Source organism: Neodothiora populina (genome assembly GCF_041146345.1).
Source record: "Neodothiora populina strain CPC 39397 chromosome Unknown canker_contig_12, whole genome shotgun sequence".
Lineage (NCBI taxonomy): Eukaryota > Fungi > Ascomycota > Dothideomycetes > Dothideales > Dothioraceae > Neodothiora > Neodothiora populina.
In genome coordinates this window covers 2,005,093-2,027,464 of record NW_027191404.1, presented here as the reverse complement: position 1 = coordinate 2,027,464, position 22,372 = coordinate 2,005,093, and the positions used below count along the sequence as shown (strand labels likewise).

Below are 22,372 nucleotides of genomic sequence, written 5' to 3'. Positions count from 1 at the left end.
TCTTACCTGCGGCGAGTCTAAAGCTGGCGCCGTGATCTGGTCCTTCACAGTAGTGGTCGATCTTCGTGAAACAAGCAGTACAATCCCTGACGCGTCAGATATAGAAGTGGAGCTCCTCTCCATGTCAGCGGCTGATCACACACGATTTTGACGTGCTGTGTTTCCAGGAACCACCGACGTAAAACCTCTGTCGAACGTACATTCGACACGAATGAGATTACACCTTTTACTTTGATATTGTCGCTTCTTGGTATGAACTGACATAACGCCCTTGTACCCAATCTGTTTTGCAATGGTCCTTTCATAGTGTCGAGACCCTGTCCCACTAGAAGAAAGCTTGAGTCTGGCCGAGCCCCCCAAAGCCCCCCCATATATTGTTCGAGTATAATAATACTTGGGTAAACCATTGATTGGCACCGTTGCGGCATGTTCACATCGCGACGTTACGCGCCTCTGTTCCTCGCTGCTTTCACCACATTTGTCTTCTTCCTGCTCTTTCAGACTACCGGCCTCCACGACTCATTACAGCATGTGCCACAGGCGGTAGGATTAGGGGCAGTCGACGAAAGCGCCGAAGAAAAATCCACGACCCCCGAGGAAACCGCTACAGATACGACGACCAAAGAACGGCCGCCCGAATATGCGAATCCGAATCCGCTCTTTGTGCCCGGCACGGCGAAACCGGTCGGGTACGAGTACAGTAAGACGGTAGTCATCCCCAGACTGGCTCGGGAGAACACGAGCTGGATTGAAGAGCAGCTGGGAGACATACTACACCCGAATGGACCGCTGCGAACAGCACAATACGTCGTCGACGACAGCCATGCCGAGCTGCATCCGCCGAAGAACAAGGGCCACGAAGTCATGGTTTACCTGTCCTATATCATAGATCACTATGACGACCTCCCCGACGTCGCCATGTTCATGCACTCGCATCGCTACGCCTGGCACAATAACGACGTACTGGACTACGATGCGGCCACGATGATTCGCTACTTGAGCGCGGAGAGGGTGACGCGCGAGGGCTATATGAATCTGAGATGTCACTGGGATCCTGGGTGTCCCGAGTGGTTGCACCCTGGAGCGCTCGAGAAGAACTACGAAAAGCAAGAAGAGACGTTGATCGCCGAGTCTTGGTCGGAGCTGTTTCCTTTCGATCCCATCCCATCGGTGCTCTCTCAGCCATGCTGTGCGCAATTTGCCTTGAGTAAGGAACGCATGCTGGCGCTGCCGCTCTCTCGGTATATCTTCTACCGAGACTGGCTGCTGCGTACGCCTCTTTCAGACTATCTTTCGGGTCGAGTCTGGGAGTACCTTTGGCAATACATCTTCACGGGTCATAATGTAGAATGCCCTGCGATGCACGCGTGCTATTGCGATGGCTATGGGCTATGTTTCGGCGGGCCTGATCAGTTCCAGGGATGGTTCGACATGCGATACAGTCTGCGAGAAATCGAGAATGAGCTCTCTGATTGGCGCATGAAAAACGACGCCATCGAGGCCGCAAAGGAGGCTGGCACTCTGGATGAAAGTTCAATGCTTGAGATCCCGGAGCTCGGGAGGGACGAGGTGCTTATCGCTCAGACCGATGCACTTCGGAGCGAGCTTGACAGGCTCAAGAAGCAGGCGTGGGAACGAGGGCGTTATGCGCAAGTCAGAGCCGAGGAAGTGGGGAGGCCGTACAACGAAGGGGACGGATTCTGAGGCAAGAAATACGGCCGTCGGTTGGCCGAGGGTCAGACGTACTGTAATACCACGGCAGGATACGCGATAGCATGCGCGACCAAGACGAAGTGTTCAGGGGGCGAAATGCATACCAAGGCCGGGGACGCGGTGTCCTAATGCGGGATTTGTGCAAAGTATATACATAAATTTCCTTGTGATTATTGCTTTCCGGCGGCTGTCGGATAAAGAAAAGCCACTTTACGAACCATGATTAGCCGTGGAGGCGCATAAAGATCGTATTTGGCCCCCTTTGCTGGTGCAAGTGGCCAGTCCGATCTGAGCAACGGACTGACCGAGCGGGTGCTCAAATTGTGTTTGTACATTCCTCACTCTACTTTGCCATCTCACTGTTCATAAGGTACAGTAGACAGCAGTAGATTTACTGCAGTGAGTTGGCAATTAATGCACCCCAGACGGGAGCAGATGCGCCACATTTTGGCCCCCCCCCCGCGCTTTCTCATTACACTCACGTTACCTCACATTGGCTCTGACTTGTGCCAATGACAGAGCGTTCCATGTTCACATGAGCCGAGGCATCTGCGGCCGTATTACTTGCGGTAGATCTCAGATACGCTCCTCGGTAGCCTGCTGGCGCAGCGAAAGTCGATCATGGGGCCCAGTTGTTTCTCGACATGCCTCGGCATGATGTATTCGTATCGATTCTCGTATGCTTGGTGAATCGGTGTTGACTTAACGGCATCGTGTCCTGCACTTACTATAACACTTCAATCTTGCCATTCACTTGCACTGTATTATTATTATTACCCCACGCCCCACACGCTACCGTACTACTGTGCCCGAGAGATATCGGAGTGACCGCATCGGACAATTCACTAAAAAGAAGTGATCGATCAGTAGTTTCAATAAGTCTATCTAGCAGAGTGCTTTGCTTTGTACCGGACTTCATCTTCAACACGACAAACTCAACATTCCCACGGCTGTAACGTTGTTGAGGATCGAATCTTGAGAATGTCGAGTGTAGCAGAAATAAGAGCGGCGGAGATCAATCGTCCCCCGCCTCCCGGCGCACCATATAGTATCGCCATAGAGGGAAGTGAGGTCAGCGGACGAAGCAAGGTGTACAGGCATTGGAGATTCAAGGACGGTGTGTTAGACAGTTGTGACCCTACGGTGCGCTTCCACGTATGCAATGACGCCCTCTGCTCAGTATGCTCATGTCAAGTACAGATCACAACCGCACATGCTTATTTCGAGCAAACTGGTACGTCGCGGCTCATCCGATGATTGACGAATATGTATGCGCAATCAGTCACTGACTCTATCCAAAGCCAACAGGGTTCCGGGTGCACGCTGTCTCGGACGAAGACTCTATGATCCTGTAACCAAGAAGTTCGGTCCGTACGTTTGGGAAACTTATGCCCAGATCCAGGGGCGACGAAAGAACTTTGGGGCTGGCCTTGTTCAGTTGCACCAGGAAATTGGCATAACAGGCAGACAATACGGCGTCGGCCTTTGGTGCCAGAACAGGCCGGAATGGCAGGTCGTTGGTGAGTCGATTTCATGGTAAATGCTTCTGTCCGTGAACAGTTCTGATCGCTGGACAGATCTCGGCTGCATGTCACAATCGCTGTACACAGTCTCGCTATACGATACTCTCGGGCCTGAGACTACGGAGTACATCATCAATCATGCTTCCCTTGCGGCAGTATGTACGTCGCTCAGCCACATCCCTACACTTCTCAAGCTGGCGCCTCGTTGTCCCACCTTAAAGATCATCGTCTCGCTCGATCCGCTGTCCTCGGGAGAGCTACCAGGCCAATCGAAGGCCGATCTTCTCAATGAAATGGCAGACGAGTCTGGGATTAAGATTCACTATATTGGAGACATAGAAAAACTAGGTGCGGCCAGCGCCCATCCCTACTATGTCCCCCACCCGGAAGACATCCTTACGATCAACTACACGTCCGGCACTACAGGCCCACCGAAGGGTGTAGTTCTCACACATGCCAACGGCGTTGCTGGCGCCTCTGCCAGTCTATGCGTGTTTAAACAGAGAGTGAACGATGTCATGTGCTCTTACTTGCCCCTGGCACATATCTACGAACGAGTCACCGAGGCCGGTGCACTGTGGGCTGGAGCTTCTATCGGGTACTTTCATGGCAACGTTCTGGAACTGGTGGACGATTTCAAGCTATTGAAGCCTACAGCACTCACCAGTGTGCCCCGCCTATACAACAGGTTTAGTGGTGCTATCAAGGCCGCCACAGTCGAGACTTCTGGTGTCGGGGGTGCATTGGCTCGTCACATTGTGTCGACCAAAATGACTGCTTTGCAAGGACCCCCAGGCAAAGCAACGAACAAACACGCCGTCTACGATCGCATATGGGGACGCAAAGTCGCAGCTGGACTCGGATTCGAGCGCTGCCGCGGCATGGTGTCAGGTTCGGCTCCTCTCGACCCATCGATCCAACAGTTCTTGCGAGTAGTGTTCGGGAACAACTTTCTGCAAGGTTACGGTTTGACGGAGACATACGCCATTGCGCTCGCGCAAGCCGAGGGCGATATGAGCGCAGGAAACTGCGGTGGTGTGACTCCTACTAATGAAGTTTGCTTAATGGACGTGCCGGACATGGAATATCTTTCTACGGACAAGCCGTTCCCGCGTGGAGAGCTGCTCGTGCGCGGAAGCACCGTCTTCAGAGAGTACTTCAAGAACCCAAAAGAGACGGAAGAAACCATTCTTGCGGACGGTTGGTTCCGCACCGGCGACATTGCGACAGTGGATGAGCTAGGACGTTTCAGAATCATTGACAGGAGAAAGAACGTCATGAAGCTGGCGCAGGGCGAGTACGTGTCGCCGGAACGCATCGAGAACGTGTATCTCGGCAATTTGAGCTACCTATCACAAGCATATGTACACGGAGATAGTGACAAGGCATACATGGTGGTGCTGGCGGGTATCCAGCCGGACACCTTTGCTACATACCTCACCAAGCTGTTGGGCAAGTCCGTACTTGCGACAGACCTGAGCGCATTGGAAGCTGCAGCCCAGGAGCCAAAGGTCCTGAAGGCAGTATTGAAGGATCTGGATCGGGTGGGCAAGAAGAACAAGTTCAACAGCTACGAGAGGGTCAGGGCTGTACGACTGATGCTTGACCCTTTCACCATTGAGAACGAGCTGTTGACGCCGACGTAAGTTGCTTGCAGCAGACAGTGTTGTTCGAAAGGATTACTGACAATGGGTGAACAGACTCAAGCTCAAACGCCCGCAGACAGCGAAGAAGTACCGCAATGTGCTGGACGAGATGTATGCCGAGGCAGAAGCCCAGAGCAGCACCAAGGCAAAGCTATAGACTGGGACAGGATTAGAGGTATATGCTTGGAGTTCTTGTATAGTGACGATACGGCATATGGGGGACAGCATATGGGGGGGCAGACATCTTTTGGCAGCATTTAGAGACAACCTCAGTCTTGTAGACCACTAGAAATGATATCTCGAGGGTAGGAATGATATCTCGAGGGTAGGAATGATATCTCGATGACGTTTGAGTACAAGGCTTCGGGTCTCTCACATATTGCATATGCATTGCTCTGCCGTGACTTGCGCGTTCCACAGTGTATGATGTAGAGAGACATGAGTAGCTATACAATTGGATAAGGTATGGAAGATATATGCCAAGACTGACGATGATGGCACAGGGAGCTGACGCGTGCACGGGCACATTCCACAGCGCGTGTCTCTCCTTCCCTGTGAAGCTGTGAAGCACCGCATGCCTGACGTATTGCGCTGCCTTGGACTGCGTCTTCTCTTCTCTCCTTCACACCCTTCTGATTAACCTTGTCATTACTATTCCATTGATTTATCAAGTCGACCATCTCAGCATCTCGATCTGCTGCACATTTCTCCCAATACACCGAATTACCTCCAGTCACACAGGCTTTCGCATTAACAAACAGCTCGGCGCCAGATCAGACCTCACACGTCTCACTCTGCCACCACCCCCATTCCTACCTTCACCATGACCGACTACACGAAACTGAAGAACGCCGAGCTCGAGAATCTATTGAAGGAGCGCGGTTTGGCTCACTCGGGAAAGAAGGCGGAACTGGTCAAGAGACTGCAAGAAGATGATGAGCAGAAGACGAATACAACTGCGGCGCCGGCTGCATCCACGGCAACCGCGAAAAATGAGGACGAGATCGACTGGGACGACGAACCTGCTGTGACCGAGAACTCAAAGCCAACCACTGACGCGTCAACAGCGGCTGTTGCTGCTGGCGGCGTGGGTCAAGTACCAAACCCGCAGGCTGTCCCGAACCAAGAAGCCGCCATCGATCCTTCCAAGACCAACGATCTGACTGTGGTCGAGCCGGCGCCGGAAGCCTCGTCTGCAACCGATGCGCAACCCGCCGCCGAAAGCGCACCTGTGGAGGAGAAGCCTCAGGTCGACTTCAGTGCTGGAATCGCCAAAACGACTCTGGAGCAGGAGATTGAGAAGCGCAAGGCGCGCGCCAAGAAGTTCGGTCTGGACGAGTCGACTGATGAGACTCTGAAGAACCTTGAGAGGGCGAAACGTTTCGGCGGTGGTGACTTGCCCGGTCGCCTGAACGAAGCATTACCCGAGCGACGTGAGAAGAAGAGAGGGCGCGAGGCTCCCGAGGACACTACTTCTGCTGCTGCGGGCGCAAGAAAGAGAACTCGTCCGGGCCCGGGCCCACGTAAAGGCGATGGCAGGAAGGAGGGCGGTAAGCCTGCAGGCGCAAAACCTGCAGGAGGCGCTGGCTCGTGGATGAGCGAAGCTGACAGTGCGAGGGCGGAAGCACGCAAAGCCAAGTTCGCGACGGCGACTTGAAGGCACAAAGCAGGTTTTTTTTTCCATTCTATTTTCTGATGCAAAATCGCCGTTTGTTTATCTACTTTCAAAAAAGCTCCGTCGGATTGTTTCCATGAAGTCGTTCTCGCGAGCAACGGAGACTATTGAATGATCCGAGCAAATCGCCCAGACTTACTTTCCATACCGTCGTCATCTTGTGCCCTTACTTTGCGTTTTCCAACTCGCAGTATAGGGGTATCGCTTCCTTGTTCCATCTCTTGATAGGATGCTTCTCCCACTCACTCACACGCATCTCAATGTAAAAGCGTGTTATGAGCCGCAGAGTTCAGAGTCGAATTTCTCCTTTCTTCTTCTTGCAGCTCTCTCACACCTAGCTCCAATTCGTCGGCTCAACATACGCAGATGGACGCCTTCCTCTTTCCTCTTCTCCACTTGGCTGCTGTTCCTACCACTTCACCTTCTCTACTTACTCGCCGAGAGATGAACGCACATGTTCTTCGGTCTCGAAAGACTTGCTACCGAACTAGCTGGTGAACGATCTGACGACTTGCTACCCTGAAAGGAAAGTAGATAGGGACTAGATTAGATAGTGCGAGGGCCGGGGAACGCTACAGGTCTTTTTTGCAAGCTATAGTGGGAGGAACCATCCGTCAATTTCTCGATCATACGGGCGGCTCGCTAGCTAGGGATTGGTTCTGTAAGTGAGTAGGAACGTAGACAACAAGGCGAGTCAATGCCTATGAATTAGTTCTGCCGTTCTTCGTCAAGAGTCTCAAAACGTAGACGTAATAATTGACGGACATCCCATTCCGTAACATTCAATACTATTCAATACCATTTCATACTACGATAATACTATGACAACGCCGACATCTTTGTGATCTTGAGTGATTTGTCTCTTATTCTGCTCACTCTACTCTATTCTTGTCCTACTTATAAAGGGGATGGTTAATGCTCTGTTTGTGTAGGCACTATCATCAGAGTAAATGAGTAGAGCGAAAGATGATGAAAAGGGGGGGGAGACCCTGCTCATACACACTCCGAATCCAACCTTCATATCCCTCTGCATTAATCATACTACACTCTAAATCAACCCACCATAACACGTAGAAACGACTCTTGCTCGTCCCAAAAGCATACATGTCTTCCCCTCTTGTTTACATAGAGGCCGTTTGTTCATCTCCTATCCACCCACTACACGGTAACATGACTATACCAGCCCCAGCATCCGTCTGTACCATTCGATGTACAAATCTCACACAGTAGTACCCCATCTTACCTTGCCTTCCTACTGTATGATTATCACGATTCACACCGCAAGGATACTATACAGACCTACAAGTCACAGCCCATGCACAATTCATGCCCCCGCAGTGATACAGCACCTGGTGCATCCACTCGGCTATGCAGTCATGTAGACAGACAGACAAATAGTCAATCCTCTTTCCACGACCAAATGACCAAGATGCACAGACTTGTGCTCAAGAAGTAGACACTATACCGCGGAAGCGCTGGGCTCGTGCGGAGGGAAAAGGTTATGGATAGAGCTAGAAGTAAAAAAAAGAAAAAAAACAGGCGCGGTTAGCGCTGCGCAATCATTGAAGTACAGTAGGTCTGCTATCTTGCATTCTTCACCCTGTGGATCCTGGGGGTATACTGCCTTCCTTTCTCGTGGTGCTGTTGTGGCTAAGGTGGGATACACAAGCCGGCACGAGGACCCCGAGCAGCAGATGACGGACATTTGGAAACGTTGTAATTCTTGCACTTGTGCCCATTTCATCCGTCTCTTTTTGGCTGGCTCTGGCTGGCTTGGGTGTGGCATGGGCGGATTCTGGCCTCTACTACTACAAAAGGGTCTGGTGGACAATCAGTGGTTGCCTCGTGTAGATACGAAACGTAGATATAAGCCCAAATAATTGTAGATATGGACTATTTCGTGTGGAAAGAGTTTTTCTTGACACCACTTGATGCTCTGTGGCTAGTTCATATGGTGCAAGACCCATACTGGCAATCAACAATCACTGTGTTTTTTCAAATATATTCGCGTCCATTCACGGGGCAAGAAATAGATCAATCATCTCGTCGGCATTATGCAACATTGCCCACTTTCCCCCCTCCCCCCGTTTTGCAGCTCAATGAGCAAACGAGCATAAAGTGACAACGATAACGTGACGAAATGTATATAAGATGAAAAGGAAAAAAGGTCTGAGAATGGGGACACAATTATGGTACAGAATGCCTCGTAAGAAAAAACCTCGGCCCGGCTCTTCCGACCGTGGTATCATTCACCGGATTGAAGCATAAGAGAAAATTAACGTGGCGACTGTACACGTCGCAAACCTGCCGAATAACGCCTTTGCTAGGGTTCGAATGGGTAGTGTGTGTGAGAGGGTGTGAAATGCGTGTGAGGCGAAATGGTGAGAAGTTGAGACGAGGTCACATGATGATACAGCAACCACTCGACTGTTGCGGCGCATAAGGATCATCGCGCTTGTCGACCTGTAGGAGTAGCAATTAGTATGGGGCGGACGCGTAAAAGCGGTATATGATCCAACTTACTGTGCCCCAACGACTCGGCACCATGAAATCTTTGGGTTCCTTGTCGGTGAATGCGATGAGACTAGAGAGAAGGTTATTAGCCGCAGAGAACAACAAAGTGTGACAATGAGGGAGAACATACTCCATGGATGCCTCGGACACGGGTATTCTTCTGCGGTTCAGGTCCTCTTGCAATCTCTGGTTGAGCTCATTCAACCGGCGCAACTTGAGCTCTGCCATGCTCTGCTTCTTGCTTCGACCAGTGTCGTTTGTGCGAATCTCGTAAGGGGCCGACGACATGTTGTGTGAGAATGGGAAGAAGGTGGAGGAATGCGACAAGATGCGGATCCAGGAATTAAGAGGCGGACGAGGATGAATTTATGTATCCGGCGACGACGACGATGATGCGTCAGATGCGACGACGAGGCGGTGGAGGTTGAGACGGATTGTCAAGGAAGGCGATGCAGGTTGTGCGATGCAAGTGCAGGCTGTGAATCCATCGAGTGTCAGCAACGATTCACAGGACGACGACAGTCGAATTAGACGATGGGATTAGCCAGCTACCTTGGGTACGAATTGGTGAATGTCCGGTAGGTAGGTGGATAGGACGCAGTAAACGACCAGGGCAACGCGGGTCCAGCGGGCGAATTAGAACAAGATTAAAAGAAGCGAAGAGAGCAGCTGCAGGAGGCAGAAGGCGAAAAGACCGGGGTTGACAAGGGAGGCAGGTGTTGGGGAGATTGGCTTCACGCGTGTCCAGACAAGCCAAAGCCGTAATTCGTGCTTTCGAAAAGTTCAAGATGCACCGGAGTCGAGGGGCACGAGAAGATGGTATGGAAAGACTGATGCAGGAGCCGGAAGAGGTAAAAGAGCGACGAGAGGTTGTGCAAGTGGAGATGTGGTAGTGGGGATCTCAGACGTTACACAACGGCCATGTGCAGAATATCAAGCCAGTCGAAGGAAGCAGGGGCGGCGGGCGTAAGGGAAGAGAAAGTGGGAGTGGAGGGGGGAAGCAAGAGAGAGACGACGGCGACTTTGCGACAGGGACAGGGACAGCTGGGACAAGAGGAAGAAGAGTCTCTCCTCTATCTTACCTACTCTCTCTCTCTCTTCTCTCTCTCGTCTCCTCTCCCTCTCTCCTCTCCTCACGTCGAAGATCGCTGTGCTTAAATGCGCACGGATGTCGCCAACGAAATGAAAGCGTCGCCGAACCCTGAATTGGCATAGACCATCAGCACATCAGAAACTCACTTGCGATATCTTAAGATTGCCTCTTGACGAAACCTGACACAGTACAGTACCTTGTATATACAGTAAGTACCTTACCTTGTTTCGTATACATGCAATTCCACAGACGATCTCTCGCAGTAGCACTACCTTCTTGGAGCTTTCTCGACACTCAGGTCGAGTGATGTGTGCTGTTGGCACGGCTGCACTCACATGTCCGTTTACCGCATTCCATATCCGCTACCGCCCCAAGGGGATTACACGTTCACGATAATAGATGAGTGAAAAATGCATGCACCACGAATGCATGGGCATGCAAGCAAGGTACCTGTAAGGCAATCAGGCAGGGTGGGTGCCGGACTGAAAAGTTTTTTTTTGTTGGTTCTCTTGAACTTCCGAATCACATGGACCTGCAAGTACTTGTACGGCTAGTCGTTGTGCTGTGCGATGACGGGGCCGTGGACGCGGGACAAGTATCGCGTGGCGCTCGTCCGTGGCCGGTCCATTTTTATCATCGCTGTTGTGTTCACAGAACACGGCATTAGTATAGCAGAGGCTGCAGCATACATACACTCGGTGAGGGCAGCACTCTTCTGTATACCTGTAGATAGTACAGTATGCTGTGTCGTGGTGTCAGGCAGCCTGAAGATGTGAAGTTTGTATCTGCTGCCCGGTTGCTTCACCGCACTTCAGTGCTGCATGCCACTGTGTCTGATGCTGTCAGACTCATATTGAATGATCAGGAGGATTTTGTGATCAGCAGTAATCAAGGTACTGTACCTTACACTCTTACTGTGCCGCACTGGAGTACAGTATGGATGCCTCAGGCGCGATGCTACTGGATACAGTACTGTTTGGTAGTCGACCAAAGCTCGGGCTTTCCATTACCAAAGCCCTAGGATAGTAACAAAAAGCGGTACAGAAAAGCAAGATTAAGCGAAAACCACCCACTTTGGGTTGGCGTCTTTTTCGCCTGCTCGCATCACCAGCGAAATTGAGAGGCAGATTTGGATTTGGATTTGGATTTGGAAGGAGGCTTTCACACAGGACGAACGACGCCCGTTCTTTGCTCTTTTCCCACGCGACATTACATCTCCAGGCGCTCCATCATCGACAAGCCCTCGGAGTCGCTTTAATATCATCCAACCTATCTCAAGAGGAACAGGCCCATCATGCCGCCTCCACCGCACACCAAACCCGAGAATGTGCTCAAGGCAAGTTTTTTGTCCACCGCCGCCGCACCCAGAAACCTCGCCTGATCTCGATCTCGATCTCGACCTCTGCCGTCTTCCGACCACGAATGGCGCATTTCTTGATGCTTGAAACAGGAGAATCAGACGAGGAGATGCAGGATACAAAGAGCCAAGGACTGACTTTGGCGTTTTGCTACAGAGAGCGCAAGAGCTCATCGGCGTCGGACAGCAGCAGGCTGCTCTGTCCATCCTGCACGAACATGTCACCTCAAAGCGCACGCGCAACAGCACCATCGCCTCGCTCGAGCCTGTCATGCTCCTCTTCATCGAGCTCTGCGTCGATTTGAGAAAGGGCAAGGCCGCCAAGGACGGTCTCTACAACTACAAGAACACTTCGCAGAACACAAACGTTGCCACGATCGAGGTGAGTTATCGTCTGGACGACTTGCAACAGGCTGCGAGCGACACTAGCAACAAGAACTGACATGGCAACATAGCTTGTCTTCCGACGATTCATCGAGCTGGCCGAGCAAAAGGTCGCAGAGGCCCAGGCCAAGGCTGACGAGCTCTCCTCGGCAACAGAGACCACCAACGATCTCGCCAATGTCGGTGATCTCGAGGCCACCGAGACCCCGGAGTCCATCCTCCTCTCCACCGTCTCCGGCGAACAGTCTCGCGACCGCACTGACCGCGTCATCGTGACCCCCTGGCTCAAGTTCCTCTGGGAGACGTACCGTACCGTCCTCGACATCTTCAAGAACAACGCGAGACTCGAGGTCATGTACCAGACCACCACCCACCAGGCCTTCCAGTTCTGTCTCCGCTACGCCAGAAAGACCGAGTTCCGCAGACTCTGCGAGCTGCTCCGCAACCATCTCCAGAATGCCGCCAAGTACCAGTCTCAGATGCACGCCATCAACCTGAGCGACCCGGACACTCTCCAGAGACATTTGGACACTCGCTTCCAGCAGCTCAACGTTGCTGTTGAGCTCGAGCTGTGGCAGGAGGCCTTCAAGAGTGTCGAGGACACGCACACTCTCCTCAGTCTCAGCAAGCGTCCTGCAAAGAACGTCATGATGGCCAACTACTTCGAGAAGCTGGCCCGCATCTTCCTTGTCAGCGAGAACTACCTCTTCCACGCCGCTGCATGGAGCAGATACTACAACCTCCTCCGTCAGTCTGCCGCCATCGTGGCTTCCTCTCAGGGCCAGAAGAAGGACAACCCTACCAACATTGGTGAGGCCGATCTCACCAAGGCTGCCTCTTTCGTCCTTCTCTCTGCTCTGTCCATCCCCGTCATCAGCACCTCCCGCTCCCGCGGTGCTCTTGTCGATGTCGATGAGGCACGCAAGAACAAGAACACCCGCCTGACCAACCTCCTCGGCATGTCCACCGCCCCTACCCGTGCCATCCTCTTCAAGGATGCCCTGAGCAAGGGCCTCCTGAGCCGTGCCAGACCCGAGATCCGTGAGCTCTACAACATCCTCGAGGTGGACTTCCACCCCTTGTCCATCTGCAAGAAGATCTCCCCTATCCTCACCAAGATCGGCGCAGACGAGGAGATGAAGAAGTACGTCCTGCCTCTCCAGCAGGTCATTCTCACCCGCCTCTTCCAGCAGCTGTCCCAGGTCTACGAGACCGTCGAGCTGGGCTTCGTCCTCGAATTGGCTCAGTTCCCCGACCCCTTCCAGATGTCTTCCAGCATGGTTGAGAAGTTCATCATGAACGGCTGCAAGAAGGGCGACCTCTCCATCCGCATCGACCACGCCACTGGTGTCTTGACCTTCGATACTGACGTCTTCTCTTCTGCTCGTGCACTTCACCCTGGCGCTGGCGCAGCATCAGCAAGCACCGAGGCCAGCTCCGTCCAACGCCTCCAGAGCACTCCTGCTGAGATCGTCCGCTCTCAACTCACCCGTCTTGCCAAGGCATTGTACATCACCTGCCAGTATGTTGATCCTACCTTCAACGAGGATCGCCAGAAGGCCAAGCTCGCCGCCCTCAAGCGTGCTGAGGCCGGCGCTCAACAGGAGCACTTGGACACCATTGCCCGCCGCGACGTCATCCAGAAGAAGAAGGAGACTGTCGCCAACGCCATTGCTGCCAAGGAGCGGGAGGAGGCTACTCAGAAGCGTCTCCGTCAACAGAAGCTGCAGGAGGCCGAGGTGCAGCGTCTCGCTGAGGAGCAGCGCGATCGCGAGCAGCGCCGCCTGAAGTCCGAGCAGCAGCGTGTGCAGCGTGAGGAGATCGAGAAGCAGCTCAAGGAGCTCAAGCAGGGTGTCAAGGGTGTCGACATCGACAGCTTGGACATCAACGAGCTCGACACTGGCCGTATTCGTATGATCAAGTTGCAAGCTCTTGAGAAGGAGAAGAACGAGATTGGCGACAAGCTCAGAATCACCGCCAAGAGAATCGATCACCTCGAGCGTGCATACAGAAAGGAGGAGATCAAGCACCTGCCCGCCGACTATGCTGCTCAGCGCGAACGTGACTTGGCTGCCTACGACAAGGCCAAGTCTGCCACCTTGGCCGAGGCCGAGGCCAAGCACAAGGAGGACGTTGCCCTCAAGCACCGTCTCAGCCGCCTCGTGCCTTCGTACGAGAAGTTCAAGCGCACTGTCACCGAACAGCGTCACGCCGAGTTCGAGAAGCGCAGGAAGACTGCCGAGCGCGAGCTCAACGCCAAGATGGACCAGCGCCGCCGCGAGGTCAAGGAGAAAATCATCAAGGAGAGAAAGGAGGCCGAGGAGGCCGAGCGCAGAGCCCGCGAGGAAGAAGAGAGAGAGGCAAGAGAGGCAGAGGAGAAGGAGAGAGTCGAGTCGGAGAAGAGGGAGAGAATGGAGAAGGAGAAGGCGGAGAGGATGAAGCAAAGAGAGTATGTTTTGTTATCCGATTGTGCAAAAGACGTGACTAACCACAAGCCACAGAGAGGCAGCCGCCCAAGCACAAAAGCAACGCGAGCGCGAAGAGGAAGCCGAACGCCGTCGCGCAGAGCGCAAGGCCGGTCCCGCCTCTATGCCAATCCGCTCAGAGAGACCTGCCGAGCCCACTGAGCCCTCTCGCGGACCCCCGCGTCTTGCACTCGCCGGCGGCAAGCCCACATGGCGCGAGCGTATGGCTGCAAAGGAGAACGAACAAGCCTCAGGCGCCAACGGTGCATCAGAGGCCGCTCCTTCCCCTCCTGCCCCCGCGGCAGCCACTCCCGCCGCCGCTGCCCCCGAGCGACGTGAGTCCACTCCCGACACCGCCGCCGCCGCGCCCAGGCGATCCGGCTACGTCCCTCCTCACCTCCGTGGAGGCGACGCTCCCCGCAGCCCCAGCGGCGAGGCAGCCCCTCCCGCCGCTGCCCCTGCCTCATCGGCTGGCAGATGGCAACCCAGTCGCCCACGCGGTGGCGACGACGAGAGACGCCAGTCTCCCGCCAACGAAGGCGCCTACCGCCCTCCTGTCGCTCGCGGCGGCAGTGACGGCCCCAGCCGCGGTGGATCTTCCGCCGGCGGCGCCTACAGACGTGGCGGCTTCGGCACGAGGAAGGAGTAAGACGTTTCTTTTATGCGTTACATGACATGATGGCCGTCTTCCCCGTCGGGAGATTTCTTTTTTCTCAGTTGTGAATCTTACTTTCCCCGGGGAGAGGAAAACCAGAAAAGGAGAGACGAGGAGAGCATGAGAGAGAGAGAGAGAGAGAGAGAGAGAGACGTTGGAAGTATTCGAGGAAGCGTTGTTGTCGGGTTTCTCTTTTTGTTTTACTGTCTTGATAAGAGGTAGTAGAAAAAGCGAGTAGTAGTGAGAAAGACGAAAAGAGAACATGACGCTGAATCGGAAAAACGATAGTGGATTTTGTTTGACTAGTCAATTTCGCCCTGTTTATTGCTTGTTTGTTGTATATGTGAAAGTTTGTCATGACTCTTCATCATTCCATATCTATTGGCTTTTCTTACCTGTTCCTTGGCTGGCAAAAGGACGGTCACCCCCCAGACAGACAGACAGACAGACAGACAGACCTGTGGGCGGGCATTCTCTTACTGTAGCTCTTCTTCACACTTTCGTCTGGTTGGTTCATGAATGACAACAGTCCCATCATACACATGGTCACATTTCTGGATAAGGGTCTGCGTTTGAGAAGTGTATATGTCGTTTGATGTTGTGTAAGAACTAAACAAACCTTTCCTACGCAGCCTGATATTTGCGGAGCTATAGGCGTGAGGGCCAGACGTCAGTATTCGGTTCGGTTCGTGGAGATAGATAGGGGGCGAGTGGGAACAGGGGAGGCATAGAAGAGAAGAGAAGAGAAAATCGGAAAAAAGAAACTCACGTCCATGGTCAGTGTTCGACTGCTGTTCACCGTTTGATCTCTCATGACGCCGACGAGAGTCTCGCTGTTCTGGAAGAGGCCGGTCTGTTTGTTTTGTTAGTAAGAGCTCTGATGGCACTCGCGGAAGCAGATAGTGCGAGAACACAAATACCTTTAGAGAAATGACGACGAACTGCATGCCCGGACCAGCGTGTTCCTTGACATAGTTGGCCAGTCGTGTAGTGTTGGCATTGTCCAGAGCGGCGTCGACTTCGTCGAGGACAAAAAACGGCGACGGCGCATATGTGTGAATGGCGAAAAGCAAGGCGAGGGCGGCCATGGTCTTCTCGCCGCCGGACAGGTGCTCCATGTCTCTGAAGCGCTTGAGCGGTGGCATGGCGTGGTATTTGATGCCGCTGAGGTAGGGCTCGTCGGTGTCTTCGAGGTCGAGATAGGCTTGTCCTCCTAACGGCAAGTTGGCCGTTCGCGTGAGCTCTTTGTACACTTGGTCGATTTGCCCGGCGATGTGGTCGTAGGCTTTGGTGAATACCTCGTGACGCTTCTCTCGGACTTCGTCGAATTCGTCTTTGGCTTGTTTGGCGGCCTTGCGGCTGACCTCGAATTCGTCGTCGGTTGACTTTAGACGTGCCTCTACGCTGTCTACGCGCTCGACGGCACGGAGGTTGGGTGCCATCTTCTCGAGCTCGGATTGGAGACTCGAAATCTCTTCTTGCAGCGCTGCTTCCGTTTGCTCGGAGTCTGCTTTGAGATCGTCATCAAGACCTGAGAAGTTGACCTTGATTCCATAATCTGCCACCTCGGTCGCTCGAGGAGATTCTTGCTCTTCGTCGATGTCCATGGCATCGGCGTCTTCGGTCGGCAGACCACCATCGAGAGGTAGCGATTCCAGCTTTCTGCTGTTTCCTGCCAGCGGGATGCTAATCTCTTCGATTCTGCATTTTCGAAGTAGCGAATAGCGGTCTGAGCTTGCTCTTTGCACCTCTTCTTGCAGTGCGGCGATTGCTTTGTTGGTGCCCTCGAATGCTTTTGACCGCTTCGCGACCTCACGCCGTTGCTCATTGACCTTGTCCGACTTCTCTTCGTAGCGTACTTTCTGCGCGGTGAGCTGTTCGTTCAGCTGCTCAGCCTCTGCATTCAGCTGATCGAGCTGCTCGTTCAGAGCCTCTTTTGCTTCTTGGAGGCTTGCAATGGTCTGCTCGATTTCTCTTGCGTCATTCTGGAGTCTGGCGATACGGTCTTCGGTTGTCTGCAAACGCTGAGTCTCAAAGGCAAGCTGATTGTCCAGTCTGCTGCGCTGCGTCGTAAACTCGAGTTTCTTCTGGGCAGCTTCCTGCTGAAGCGTTCCTTGCTGGGCTTCATATGCTCTGATAGTCGAATAGCCAAGTCGTCGACAAAACCCAGCGAAGATCTGGTCTTCAACACCTTCCACAGCAGTTGAGTATTGCTGCAGTTGTGCCCGGAGTGTCGTCAATCCCTGGGACTGTTCTTCGTACTTGGGTTCCAGCTCGGCAAGTTGGTTGCGAGCGTGATTGAGCTCTCTGCCTCTGCTCTCGAAGTTGGCATTGATGGCGCGAAGTTCGTCTTCAGCGAATGCTCGGCGTGACTCCAGACCGACAAGTTCGCCTTGCAGAGTTTCCTCCTCGGCCTGTCTTCTATGGCCCTTGGGCAGTGCCGCAATATCAGCCAGGAACTTGTCTTTCAGGCGTCGCAGATTTTCAACCTCGGTGCCTTCCCACTTGCGTGCGTTGCGCTGGTCATTCGAGCCTTGACCGCCAGTCATCAAACCGCCTTTGTGAATGACTGTACCATCAAGGGTGACAGCCTTGGCTTCCACGTTTCTCTCATAACACAAATAGCGGGCAATGGCGAGGTCGTCGCAGACAATGCTATTGCCGCAAGCATAGGACACAGCGCGCTCCACGGCGTTCTCATAGTCTATCGTGTCCAAAGCCAAGCGCATACCTCTATGCATACCCTTGAGGTTAGCATTTGGTGGCTTGTGCATGATGGTGTCGAGAGGAATGAAGGTAGCCTGGCCTGCGCGCTGGTCTCGAAGATACTGGATGCAGTCTTTTGCAGTCTTCTCCGTGTCGACAACGACAGAGTCATGATGACGGCCCAGAACAGTGCTGACAGCCACGTTGTACTTTTTCTGCTTCGGCTTGCAAAGAGTCCATAATTGGCCTCGCACTCCGGGAAAGATCCTCTTCATGGCAGCGATGGTCTCACGAGCACGAGCTTCCTTCTCCGACTCTCGCTGGGAAACTGAAGCATCGTTCAATTTATGTAATACTTCGGTCAGCTTCTCTTCGAGTTCAGTGTGAGTCTGCGCGGCACGCAGTCTCTCCGAGGTCATGGTGTTGAAGTCCTTTTTCTTCGTGTCGATTTCTTTGACAAGCGATTTGATGCTCGAGCCAAGCTGATCGCGACGAGATCGCAGATCAGACAGATCACTCTCCAGTTTGGAGACGTGATCCTCAGTGGCGTCGAGCTTGCTCTTGAGACTGCCCACGGTCTCTTCATCGGTCTTGACTTGACGAGTGAGATTGTCGAGCTTGATCTGATCAGCGGCTGTGCGCTTGTTGATGTCGCCACGCAGACGGTTGTACTCATCCAGGTCCGCAGGGGTGAGTTCGCGACCGGCCTGTTGCTGGGTGGCACTCCATTCTGCCTCCCATCTGGTCTGGGCTCTCTGCACAACAGACAAGTCCTTTCTTAGTTGAGTGACAGTCTTCGCCTGAGCGTCACGTTCGGCATTGACATCAGCAGCGCGCTTACGCAGTGCCTCGAGCTTCTTGTTGGAGAGGGAAATCTTTTCGTTCACGGGGAGAAGCTCGTTCTCCTTGTCCTCGACGTCTTTCTGCTTGTTCTTGATATGTCTCTCAAGTCTGCTGACATCGCGGGCGACTTTGGCCTGGTCCTTCTGAGCGTCGGCGAGCCTTGCTTCGTAGGCGCCAACGTTGCGCCTGTGCTCTTTCAGCTCTTCCTGATGCTTTGCAATGTCGACCTCGGACTGGTCGATGAGCGACTGGAGATGGAACAACTTCCAGAGAACGTGATTCACGATGGCGTGATCGCGCTCCTCGGCCTTGTGGGCATAGTTGTCGGCTTCCCGCTTCTGTTCGAGGTATTGCTTGAGTTCGGAGTTGATGCCTCTGCGCTGGGCGAGCTTGAAGGCCTGGTCTTCGGCGGCCTTTTCGGCTTGAAGCTTCAGACGGTCGTAGTCGGACTTGTGTTCCAAACTCCCACTGATCTGCTCGATGAGCCTGGTGAGATCCTTTGAGCTCTGGGAGGCGATGGCTTCAACATCACCCTGGAAGACAAGGAAGTTTCTGGCCTTGATGAGGATATTCTCGGCCTCGAGAGCGTCGTTGTATTGTCTGGCGGTCACGACGCGGTTGTTGATCCGATATTCCGACTGACCGGCGTTGCTGATGGAGCGCTTCCAGGCCTGCTCGTCTCCAGCATCGTCCTCGTAGACTGCCATGACCCAAGCAGTGGACGGGTCTTGCTGCTCGCTGCTCTCCTGTGTGTCTTCCTCCTCCTCTGGCTGCTGCTGTTCCTCCTCCTCTTCTGCCTGCTCTCCCTCTGCGCCTGCTCGAGTGGCAGGGTCTGTGGATCCGGCAGCATGACCATTTGTCTCGGTGGCGGTGCCGTCAGCGGCGATGCGCGAGTGCTTCAGCACGCGGCCTCTGTAGACCAGGTCGCGAAGATGTGATGAGCGCAGATGCGAAGACTTGATGCCGAGGACAAAGGAGATTGCGTCCATGGAATTGGACTTGCCGGAGCCATTGGGGCCGATGATGGATGTGAAGTAGGAGTCGTTGAAGAGAAGCACATGGTGGCCCTTGTATGATTTGAAGTTGAACAACTCGAGGCGGATCAATTTGCCCATGACGACGGTATGCCTGGCCTGAGCTTGTCGCAGTGCGGGCGGCGACACTCAGTAAGCCTTTATGATGGACAAGGACGAGACCGCGCAGCCACTTGGTTACGGGCTATAGAATATAGAATATAGAATTGGACAGCGACAACTGTGCTGTACAAGTATTATTCGAGGATGGCTTTGTGGAGGACGCGATCATCGACGCGGCAGGAACGCGGGCGGGTCGCGTCTCGGCTCTGCTCCTGCTCTTCTGGTCCTCTGGTCTTCTGGTCTTTCACAACACGGACTTGTGCAACTTGCACAGATACAGTACCTTAGGGTCCTAGGTCCTTTATGCAACCGTGCATCTGCATGTGCCAGACCAATGACGTCAAATGCCAGGGGCACGGGGCAGCAGGACCTGACCACCGAAGCCCATAATTACTTGTAGGATGCAGGCATTTGTGCTATATTCTTCTGGTATTGTCTTTATATTAAATATACTTGCATTATTCTTTGAGCAGCGCTTCCATCGAGAACAAAACTAGAACTCTGGACACTGCTTAACCAACACGTCTACACTCAACACCAATTTGCTTGCTGCGAGAAGCTAAGCTACATCACACCTGCACTCATGGTTGCCTGAGAGCTCCTGCCATAAACTCCGCTACCTTCCTGTTCTCCCACTTTCTCTTTCTTCCACTCACCGCCTGAGCCGCCATGTCCGCGTCAGAAACAACACCACGAGTCGACATCCCAAAGTCCAAGTCGGAGGGCTCCCTCAATCTCGTCGCTGAATCCGACACTCCACCCCCTTCCAACACGGACTACTTGAACGCGGAAGATGCCTCGTCTTCCTCACCACCCACTACCCCTGGCGATGCTCTGCTGTCGAGGACGGTGTCCCACAACAGTATGAGCGAGGCCGACGATGAGTCTTTTCCTCCTCTCGATCGTCTGACCATGCTGGACATCTTGGAAAACCTTGCCCTACCTCAGCGTCTAGAACGTCTGCAGCACGCCTTCTCTCTGCAGACGGAAAAGGTCCGCAAACACCAACAGCAACTCAAGTCCAGTGGCATCTCTGCAAAAGAAAAGGTCGTCGAGGAATGGCGTCGTCGTCTTCCCACCGCCGAGGAGCAGCTCGACAAGTACAAGAGACGCATGCGCGGCAATGTGGACCGCATAAATAAAAGATGGAAGGACGCCAAAACCGTCACTGCCACGGAGAAGATGTCTTTTATTGCCGGTGTCCTGAACATCTTCCTGTCTGGCTATTTCATCGGAGCTTATCCTCAGTATTTCCACTACTGGTACACGGTACAGCTGTGCTACTTCATGCCGATCCGCTGGTACAAATATCACAAGATCGGCTACCACTACTTCCTCGCCGACCTGTGCTATTTCGTCAATCTGCTCATGGTCCTGACCGTCTGGTTCTTTCCGGGCAGCAAGCGTCTGTTCATCAGCACCTTTTGCTTGGCCCTCGGTAACAATGCAATCGCCATTGCCATGTGGAGAAACTCCCTCGTTTTCCACTCCATGGACAAGGTCGCCAGTCTTTTCATCCACATCATGCCATGCGCCACCTTGCACTGCATTGTGCATCTCATCTCCCCCGAGCTACAAAAGCAAAAGTTCCCTGCCATTTACAGTATCAAGTACTCGCCGCCAGGCTCTCCCGAGCATTACTCGCTCGGGTCCATGATCGTCTGGTCCACGGTACCGTATGCCGTGTGGCAGCTGGGTTATCACTTTCTGATCACAGTCAGACGTCGCGAGAAGATTGCAGCAGGTAAGCATCTTCCTTTTCTCTTCATCACAAACTCTCAATCTGACCAACTCCCTCCAGGCCGTCCCACCTCCTTCACCTGGCTCCGCAAATCCTACTCGAAGACTGTCCTCGGCAGAGCCGTGCTGTCCCTACCCAACGCGCTACAGGAGCCCGCCTTCATGGTGATCCAGTATCTCTACGCGCTACTGACCATGCTGCCCTGCCCGATCTGGTTCTGGTACCGCTGGGCCAGCGCCTCGTTCCTCATGGCCGTCTTCACGTGGGCCACTTACAATGGCGCCACGTTCTACATTGACGTGTTCGGCAAACGCATGGAAAAGGAGCTCGACGCGCTCAGGAAGGAGGTGTCGAAATGGCAGAACACCCCTGAGGCGGGAAGGCCTACCACGCTTGAGTCTTCGTCTGTTTCGTCGACTGATAAACAGGACTCGACGACCGGTGGCGCTCATGCGGATCACGCTCGCAATCAGAGCGTCGACAAGATCCCCCTGCTGGATCAGTCCGAGGATAAAACCGCCACGACCTCGTCTTCTGCTACAGAGAATGTATCTCAGGACACCAACACTGCGAGACAGAGATGAAGCACGCGATATCCTTGGTCAAGAAAAGAAAGCAAGAAAGAGAAGAAACAGAACCAGAGTCTAGAAATCCACGAATGATACGCAGCCAACAGGACAGATCGGTGTTGACATCCTCCTTGCACGCGAGTATATTCCTTGTCGTCAGTTGCCTAATTTGCTTGCTTGTTTTCAGAAAGACATTGAACGCGGACAGGGGTGATTTTGTTTCTCTGGGCGTTTGTGTTGTTGTTATGCTTACTGGCCTCCGTCTATTATCTTTGATTGGATTTGATATAAGCTGCGTACTGTACTCGAATAGATACCCCCTCCCACTCGCATAAACAAAGCATGAAACCAA

General features: G+C 53.4%; 7 protein-coding genes across 7 annotated transcripts; 5 read left to right on the top strand and 2 right to left on the bottom strand.

Moving 5' to 3' along the window:
- Positions 1-426: 426 nt before the first annotated feature.
- AAFC00_001353 (uncharacterized protein) lies at positions 427-1,704 on the top strand (the record flags this gene model as incomplete). Its single annotated transcript, XM_069340533.1, has 1 exon — positions 427-1,704. One exon carries the CDS (start codon positions 427-429, stop codon positions 1,702-1,704), a length of 1,278 nt encoding a protein of 425 aa, XP_069204000.1.
- A 990-nt stretch (positions 1,705-2,694) lies between these two features.
- On the top strand, positions 2,695-5,039 carry AAFC00_001352 (uncharacterized protein; the record flags this gene model as incomplete). Its single annotated transcript, XM_069340532.1, has 5 exons — positions 2,695-2,856; positions 2,914-2,947; positions 3,015-3,233; positions 3,291-4,878; positions 4,937-5,039. The coding sequence occupies 5 exons, from the start codon at positions 2,695-2,697 to the stop codon at positions 5,037-5,039; spliced, it is 2,106 nt and encodes a 701-aa protein (XP_069203999.1).
- Positions 5,040-5,705: 666 nt separating this feature from the next.
- AAFC00_001351 (uncharacterized protein) lies at positions 5,706-6,539 on the top strand (the record flags this gene model as incomplete). The annotated part of the gene is made up of 1 exon (XM_069340531.1): positions 5,706-6,539. One exon carries the CDS (start codon positions 5,706-5,708, stop codon positions 6,537-6,539), a length of 834 nt encoding a protein of 277 aa, XP_069203998.1.
- Positions 6,540-8,957: 2,418 nt separating this feature from the next.
- On the bottom strand, positions 8,958-9,359 carry AAFC00_001350 (uncharacterized protein; the record flags this gene model as incomplete). The annotated part of the gene is made up of 3 exons (XM_069340530.1): positions 8,958-9,020; positions 9,081-9,141; positions 9,202-9,359. The coding sequence occupies 3 exons, from the start codon at positions 9,357-9,359 to the stop codon at positions 8,958-8,960; spliced, it is 282 nt and encodes a 93-aa protein (XP_069203997.1).
- A 2,099-nt stretch (positions 9,360-11,458) lies between these two features.
- Positions 11,459-15,019, top strand: AAFC00_001349 (uncharacterized protein; the record flags this gene model as incomplete). Its single annotated transcript, XM_069340529.1, has 4 exons — positions 11,459-11,500; positions 11,679-11,903; positions 11,977-14,354; positions 14,407-15,019. The coding sequence occupies 4 exons, from the start codon at positions 11,459-11,461 to the stop codon at positions 15,017-15,019; spliced, it is 3,258 nt and encodes a 1,085-aa protein (XP_069203996.1).
- Positions 15,020-15,649: 630 nt separating this feature from the next.
- Positions 15,650-19,689, bottom strand: AAFC00_001348 (uncharacterized protein; the record flags this gene model as incomplete). Its single annotated transcript, XM_069340527.1, has 3 exons — positions 15,650-15,673; positions 15,795-15,878; positions 15,946-19,689. The coding sequence occupies 3 exons, from the start codon at positions 19,687-19,689 to the stop codon at positions 15,650-15,652; spliced, it is 3,852 nt and encodes a 1,283-aa protein (XP_069203995.1).
- A 690-nt stretch (positions 19,690-20,379) lies between these two features.
- On the top strand, positions 20,380-22,035 carry AAFC00_001347 (uncharacterized protein; the record flags this gene model as incomplete). The annotated part of the gene is made up of 2 exons (XM_069340526.1): positions 20,380-21,454; positions 21,512-22,035. 2 exons carry the CDS (start codon positions 20,380-20,382, stop codon positions 22,033-22,035), a joined length of 1,599 nt encoding a protein of 532 aa, XP_069203994.1.
- Between the last annotated feature and the right edge of the window lie 337 nt (positions 22,036-22,372).